Below are 7,994 nucleotides of genomic sequence, written 5' to 3' on the forward strand. Positions count from 1 at the left end.
TAGACTCTCTTTGTCGACAGAAGTTTTGTTGACAGGATCTGTCGACAAAAGTTCTGTCGACAAAAGCCTGTAGTCTAGACGTACCCTAACAGCTGGGAGGTGCACAGGTACTGGGGTGATGGACGCCGTGTAAGCTCAGTAGACAGTAAGCAGAATGCATTGGATAGTGCTTACTAGATGCTTGCTGTTGTGTTCTGAAATGCCAGCGAGGTTGACTTTTTTTTCTCCCCACCCCCAGTGTTACATCTATCTATATACGCAAATATTTCTGCATGTTTCTCAAGCCCCACTGCTTGAGAAGTTAAAAAATGGGACTGGAAAGAGCCCTGGAGGAATATACTACAAGCAATAATTGCACAGGCAGAAGACAAGATGGATCATTTCGAATCCTACAAATGGCGAGCTGGAAGGGACCTCAGAGTCTTCAAGTCCAGCCCCCTGTGTAGAGGCAGGCCCAAAAAACCCTAGACCGTCCCTGACAGCCTTTTGTTCAACCTGTTCTTAGATACCTTCAGTGACGGGGATTCCACAACCTCCCTTGGAAGCTTCTTCCAGAGCGTAATATCGCTCAGAAAACTTTCTCCTACTATCCACCCTAAATCTCCTGTGTTGCAGATTAAGCTCATTATTGCTTGTCCTACATTCAGTGGACATGGAGAGCAATTGAGCTTCATAATGTATTGGAAGACTGTTATCGGAGTACCCCTTCAGTCATCTTTCCTCTAGACTAAACATGCCCAAGTTTGTAACCTTTTCTCATCGGTCAGGTTTCTCAACCTTTTATTGCAGGGGTGGGGAACCTAAGGCTTGGGGGACAGATGCACCCCCGACCCCAATCCCTACTGGCTTTCCTGGATCCGGCCCAGGCTCAGGGCTCTTCCCCCCCAGCAATGGAAAAGCCCCCGGCCCCTGCCATCTCTCCTGTGGGACTGGACCACAGAAAATCTACTAGCCTGGTGTGCAAGGGTAATGTGGGGAGCGTCTCTCTCCTCCTCAGTTGGGGACCACCTCAGTGAGGAGTGTTTTGTTGGTTTTGTGTGTGACCCCCCGACTGATTTGTCTGTCAGTCAGCAGCCCCCAATCCAAAAAAGTTCCCTACTCCTGACCTATTGTTTTTGTTCTCCTCTGGACTCTCCACACCTTTCCTCAAGTGTGGTGCTCAGACCTGGATACAGTACGCCAACTGAGGCATCACCAGGGCCAGATAGAGTGAGCCAGTTTCCCCCCCCGTGTCTTACATATGACACTCTGTTAATCCAGTAGATGTTCTCTTCCATCTCTCCCTTTTACAGTGTGTCTGAATTCACCCTCTTGTGCACAGCCAGCAGTTTCCTGTGGAAGGAGGAAGCTTGTGGCATTTTATAGTTCATTTATATTGTTAAGTAGGTGCTGCCATAATGCACGTAGTAACCCACGGTGAGATTCTGGCCCCACTTTGCTAGCACTGTATAAACCCGGAGCAAGAGATGTTATTGCCCCAAAAGTAGATAGGACAAAGAGTAACAGGGGAAATAGAGGGATTTGCCCAGGGTCATTTGGCAGGTCAGTGGCAGAGTCATGAATAAACTTCTCTTCTGACTTCCTATCCAAGACCAGGACCAGTTGCCTCCTTTCTGCTGCAGACAGTTGCTGGAGAAAACTGGTGAAGTCTTTGCAGTGTGCAGTCGCGCCAGAGTCTTGGGGGCAAAGCCCTGTGTGATTCAGAACAAGATGAAAACACACTGGAGCAGAGGCCAGATTAAAGAGCACTCCCTTTATCTCCTCTCTGGTATTGCTCTATTGAGCGCTTGGGACCGCAGCCAACGTGCTGTTTTTAGCCCTCTGTTTTCCTAGAATTGGCTATGTTGTCCGTGGATGTTGTTTGGTTTCGTGGGCAACAAGATGAGCTTTGCATACCACCTTGGATTCAAAATAAATGTCCTTGCTTGTGTTTACGACTTGAAGGAGCGGTGAAAGTGTCTAACCTCTTTGGCTGTAGCCCAAAAAAAATCCCACTCTTGCCTACATGACGTTTTCTATCTTCCTGCCCTGTTATTTAACCTTTGATGGCCTCTTAAACCTTGTTTACATGAAGGTTTTAATCCAAGTCTCTCCAGGCAAGACTCAGGCCTTTTGGCCATAGAGCAGGGGTGGGGGGGGGGGGGCACTGACCCACAGAAAAATCAGCTGGGGGCTGCGCGGAAGTGAGAAGCCAAAAAAACCTAAAACCCATAAATGGCCAAAAAAATCTAAAACCCACTGACGTTGTCCTTGACTGAGAAGGAGAGAAACACTCCCCATATTCCCCTTGCACACCGCAGCTGGGGGGGGGGGGGGGGAGACGGGAGGGGGAGCAGGCTAGTAGATTTTGTGTGCTCCAGCCCAGTGTTGAGGTAGCAGGGGAGCTGGAGCACCAGCATGTGTTCCCTAGTGTTGGTGGGGAGCCCAGAGCCTTGGGAGCCAGATCCAGGCAAGCCAGGGGCTGCATTCTACCAGTCACATAGCCTTACCTTGAGCTAGGTTAGACGCCGGTAACTATCCTAAAAGTATTTATTTACACTATGACCGTGCTTAAAGAGATCCAGTAACATGAGGGGACTATTGTGCTGTACAAACAGAGCGCAAGGCGCGCACTCTGCCCAGAAGAGAGCACAGAACAGTGAAGTGACTTGCTCAGGGTCATGAAACATGTCAGTAGCAGAGGTGCGACTGGACCCCAGTCTTCCTGAATCACAGTCTATTGCTCTAACCACGGAACTACACTGCCACATGTTATTATAGGAGCCCCAAGTATGCCAAAGCCCCACTCAGCTATGTGCTGTATAAGCAGAGAACAGAATGTCTGGCCCTGCCTCTCATTGCTTAATCAGCTGAGCTGCGTCCGTGCAAGACTAATTGTTGGCGGACTTGACAGATGTTGCTGTTACTGACACACGCTTTTATGTAGGGAGATAGAGCTTCTAGTGAAGTCGCACGAAGGTTACGCATGGCAAAGTGCTTGCTAGCGCAAGATTAAGAAAGAAAAAGAAAGAAAGAAAGAAAGAAAGAAAGAAGTATTTTCCTGCGTAGGGAGAGGGAGGCTTCATCATTGCAGTACTTATCAGTTACGTAGCTCTTCTGCCTCATTGTACAAATATGAATGAATCTTCACAGCACCTCTGCCAGACATGTGGCCCCATCCCCATTTCGTAGCGGGGAAGGGTGGATCCAGGCTGCGACAGCCCGTCATGCTGGAGAATGCTAACAACATGGTGTGAATAAGAAGCTATACAGCCTGGCGAGAGTTAAGGATTAGACACTGTGTGCGTTTGGTTTGGTTTGCTGCCCTTCCATCTAGTGTGAAATCACTTGACTCTGTGTTCTTAATAAACTTAGTTTTACTGCAGACCAATGCACTGTGTAGTAACGGGAGGTGTCTAACCCAGCTGAGAGATCTAGCTGTTCTATGCAGGGACGGTGTGGGGGGCGTCAAAGCCGTGACTGGATACTGCAGGCGATTTGAGGAGATTCAGGATCGGAAGGTCTTTTAGGGTCATCCAGCAAAGGAGAAACTGGGTGATGGAAGCGCAGGGTGAAACCTTGTTCTGTTGGGCATGGTGCTGGGTGTGAGTTCACGAAGCAAGAGCATCACAGCCCATGGGCACCTGACATTTCCAGGCAGGTAGGAACAGACCCCCTTATAGAGGTGGGTGAACTAAGGATGTTAAGGACTAGTCAACAAGTTGACTATCCGATAAGCAAATGCTTATTGGATAATCAGTCAACTAGTTGTTCCCCCCCCCATCCCTGCTGCCTCTGTCAGATAGAGGGGAGAAATGGGGTACTTCAAAGCGGCAGCGCCGCACAGACTCCTGGTACAGTCTCCATGTGGTGCTGCCGCTTTGAAATGCCGTGGCGGCATTTCAAAGGGGCTGCATCACACAGAGCCCAGGCTACTGCTTTGAAAGGCTGTGGCGGTGTTTCAAAGTGGCAGTGCTACGTGGGCCCTGGGGTCAGCTGGGGACTCCCTAGCTGACCCCAGGCTGCGTGCGGCATTTCCACGGAACCCAGAGTCAACTGGGGAGTCCCCAGCTGATCCCGGGCTCCGCACGGCATTTCAAAGCAGCAGTGCTACATGGAGCCTGGGGTCAGTGGAACTTCCCTGCATGTGGAGTTCCAACTTTGAAATTTCAAAGGAGGAATGCGGAAGTGCCTATCAAGTAGTCAATGGAAATTTCATCGATATTTAACATCCTTAGGGTGAACCCCCAAAGCATCACGCAGGTGCAGACTTGCCCAAGGGCTCTGAGAGTTGGTTTCTGCCAGAATTGCTCGGACGTTTTGGCGTATGCATTTGCATTCCAACCACGTCCGGGTTCTGCCCTCACAAGGGCAGTTGTATGTGGTGGAGAATTTCGTTGTCAGGGCAGCTGTGTTAAAGGGGTGGTGGGAGGATGAAGGGAGTAATGAATGTAAATGTAGAGAAGGAGAGGGTGAAATGACTTCTTGCAGCCCTGAACCCCTCCCTGTGCATGTCACCATGCACTGGCCCTTATTCAGCCAGGCTCTTAGGCCGGTGCTCAGACATGTTTCAGTGCCTGGCTGAGTCCTAGACCTGGAAGGAGAGCCACACACATAGCCCAGGTGCGAAGCGAGGTCATGTGCCTGTCTGCCCACTGGTAGAGGTGCTTTAGAGAAGATGTGTGTAAGTCAAATGTCTCCCTTCCCTTCCCAGGATCTGAAGAAGTACGGCGCCACGACAGTCGTGCGGGTGTGCGAAGTGACCTATGACAAGACTCCCCTGGAGAAGGACGGCATCACAGTTATGGTATGTAGCCTTTTCAGGGCTGCTGCTCCTGGCCAGGGAGCCTCTTTTGTCCCACACTTCGGGGATGAGCCAAAGCCGCCCTGGGAGGCTTCCAAACCTCCCTCAGGTGTGAAAGCCCTGCGGAAGCCGACCTGTTACAGTACGGGGGGAACTTGCTAGATCCGTTCTTCTCTGGAGTTACTGTCCGCCCTCTCTCAGGCGCCACCTTCACTTTTTCCTGGCTTCCCTTTTCCAACATGTGCCGCTATAAACCACAGCGGAGCCACGGCCACGCCAAACTCCGTGGGGTTCAGAGCAATCTGGCTCCCACCTGGGCTGAAAGAAGCGGGCCACACCAAGACATCAGCCCAGCTGGGAGTCTAGATAGACAGTAAAGACTAGAGAGGCTAGACAGCTAGTGACAGCTGAAATACGTACCCTAAGCTGAGAGCGATGGGAGCAGATGCCACCGCTGGGAGTTCCTTCCCTTCCCAAGGCACTGATGCCCAAGCTTGGATAGAACCCACTAGCCCCAGTCTCTCCCATATGTTTCATTTCTGTAAATATCTGCTTTGCTGCCCTCTCCCACCCTTCCAGTAACTCATCCGCCAATGACTGCCGTTGGAATTGATGCTTCAGTTTGGCCGTTATTATGGCTTCCATGAAGTGTGTAGTTGTTTTATGACTCAATGCAGTAAAGCTCCGTAAGTGGAAAGGAATAAACCCCCGTGTTTCGCCACCAGTTGCCGCCTTGAATCTCGTAATGTGCGCAAGTTCCTCCAGGGGAGCATACCACTTCTGAGAGATGGATGGAGTGAGCACAGGACGGAAAGCCAGGAACTCAATCCTGTTATGATCGTAGAGCTCCAAAATGCACAACCCCCTTCCTCCCCACAAGAGTGAAAACAATGCAAGTAGAAGTCGAGCAGCAGAAGGGAGGCTGTACAATTTATTGCACTAATGCAGCATGTGTGGTTGCCTACTTTGTCGGCAGGCGACCTGTATCTCATTCAGTGCAAGCAGCTCATGCCACTTCTGAGACCAAATATGGCTTCTTGAGACCAAAGTGGCTGACCAGCAGGAGTGAAGGGACACACAGAAGAGACTTTCTGGGACAGCCTCTGCTGTTGAGAAAGATGAAACCCTTGAGGAAGGAGAATATGAAGTGGGAACAAAGGGAAAGGATCCCGTAGTAGGGACTCTCCTTCCAGATGGTGTTATGGTATCCCCTCAAACTGAGGTTCTCTCTCTTGGGGAGTGGTGAGGAGTCCTGTGGCACCTTGTAGACTAACTGAAGTGTTGGAGCATAAGCTTTCGTGGGCAAAGACCCACTTTGTCAGATGCATGTCAGAAAGACTCATGCTCCAATACTTCTGTTAGCGTATAAGGTGCCACAGGACTCCTCGCTGCTTTTGCAGATTCAGACTAACACGGCTACCTCTCTGATACTTGTCTTGGGAACCCCTGTTGTTAGGAAGAGACCAATAATAATCATGGAGGATTTGACTATTAGACTATAAATAGCTGGGTTTGTGATGACCAGGCGAACCTCATTGTGAATTGCCTGCCAAGTGCAAAGATTACGGATCTCTTGAGACATCTAAAAAAACAGCAAGCAAATGGTCTGGTAGCACTTTAAAGACTAACAAAACATGTAGATGGTATCATGAGCTTTCATGGGCACAGCCCACTTCTTTAGATGACCGGAGTTATGATTAGAGGATAAGGAAACTGGAAATAAATAAGAGAAGGGAAGGGGGGGGGGGAGATGTTCTGTCGCTCACCCCCCTACCTCTGTGCATAAAGTATCAGGAGAAAGGGTGTTAAACCTGAGTAGATAAAGATCAAAGTCAGTGGATGGATAAGGCAGGAAGGATACCATTAGGAACCATCTACATGTTTTGTTAGTCTATAAAGTGCTACCAGACCATTTGCTTGCTGTTTTTTTCCTGTAACAGACTAACTCGGCTACCCCCTGAAGCTCTTGAGACATCTAGACAGACTTACATGGAGTGTTGGGGAGGAGCCATTAGTCACGGCACAGGGAAAAGTGGCAGAAAGATGGCGGAGGACAAATTTAGGCTGCTAAGTCCAGGATGTCCATGGGAGGCAGCATTCTCTTAAATGTTTCCAGAACCATCCATCAGGCCAGGTAGGCAAAATGTCAAGGTCTCAATGTGTTGACGAGATGATGGTGTTGAGAGGGGGGATTAAGGTTGATCAGGAACGGGAGAACCTTTTGGGATAGGAGGAGCCTGAACAGGAGAGATGGGCTCCACTTAAATCAAAATGGAACTAGATCGCCGGCGTGGCACATTGAAGAGGTCACAGAGGAATTTTTACATTGAGGGAGGGGGGAAAGCCAACCGGTATGGTGGAGCACACGGTTCAGAAAGACACAACCCTTAGGGGAAGATTTATTACCTAGATCGTGTTAAAGAGGAGAGAGAGGAGTAGATTAAGTACAGGTAGGAGCTGCAGAGAAGAATTCAAATGAGAGTCCCCTTCAGTTCCATCACATGAAAGCAGGCAACTAAATACTGACAGATTTTGTAAGTGCTTGTACACAAATGCTAGAAGTCTAAATACAAAAATGGGGGGACTTAAGCGAGCCTGCCAGGCTCTTGCTACAGTTTAAAAGCGGAAGCCCCGCAAGGAGCATGGGGCCAGCAGGAGACTGGCCCCACACCTGAGCCTTTGAAATGTGCAAGAACCCTACTGGATCTCTTGTACGTTTCAAAAGCAGAATCACAGCAGAACCTGTGTGAGCAGAGACAGCTTCAGTCCCTGTTCATGCTGTTTCCCTCTGTGCCTCTTCCTCCCCTGCCCCCCACGGAGACAGTGCTGGCTTTTAAGCTGGCTCCCCCCAGCACCAGTTCCTGCTCCCTCCCCCTTGCTCCCTCTCTGATCGAGGCATCAGGGAGAGGGGAAGCGACTAGTCACATCACTAGTCACATCACTAGTCGACTATCCGATAAGCTTATGCTTATTGGAGATTCAACTAATTGCGTACATCCCTAACTTAAGCACTTGGTTCTAAATGAGGCTCTGGATGTAATAGGTATCAGAGAATGATTCAGTGGTACACTGTAACACCAGTTTACAAAATGCATAGAAATGGCAAGGTCAGAAAGGAACGCTGTGTGTGAAAGAAGCATAGAATCCAATAGAGTAAAAGTCCTACATGAATCAAAGAGCACCATAGAATCTCAGGATAGAAATGCTATGC

General features: G+C 49.5%; 1 protein-coding gene across 9 annotated transcripts in view; it reads left to right on the top strand.

Moving 5' to 3' along the window:
• PTP4A3 (protein tyrosine phosphatase 4A3) overlaps positions 1 to 7,994 on the top strand; it is a 170,086-nt gene that overhangs the window by 131,046 nt on the left and 31,046 nt on the right. For 8 of the 9 annotated variants that reach the window (XM_075920037.2, XM_075920039.2, XM_075920040.2 and 5 more), the window contains one exon: positions 4,694 to 4,786. The exons of the other annotated variant lie outside the window; for it this stretch is intronic. In XM_075920037.2, coding sequence (XP_075776152.1) covers positions 4,694 to 4,786 — 93 coding nt within the window. The remainder of the gene's footprint in view (positions 1 to 4,693; positions 4,787 to 7,994) is intronic. 9 annotated transcript variants of the gene reach the window in all.

This window comes from Pelodiscus sinensis, chromosome 2 (assembly GCF_052426305.1).
Source record: "Pelodiscus sinensis isolate ZL-2025 chromosome 2, ASM5242630v1, whole genome shotgun sequence".
Taxonomy (NCBI): Eukaryota; Metazoa; Chordata; order Testudines; family Trionychidae; genus Pelodiscus; species Pelodiscus sinensis.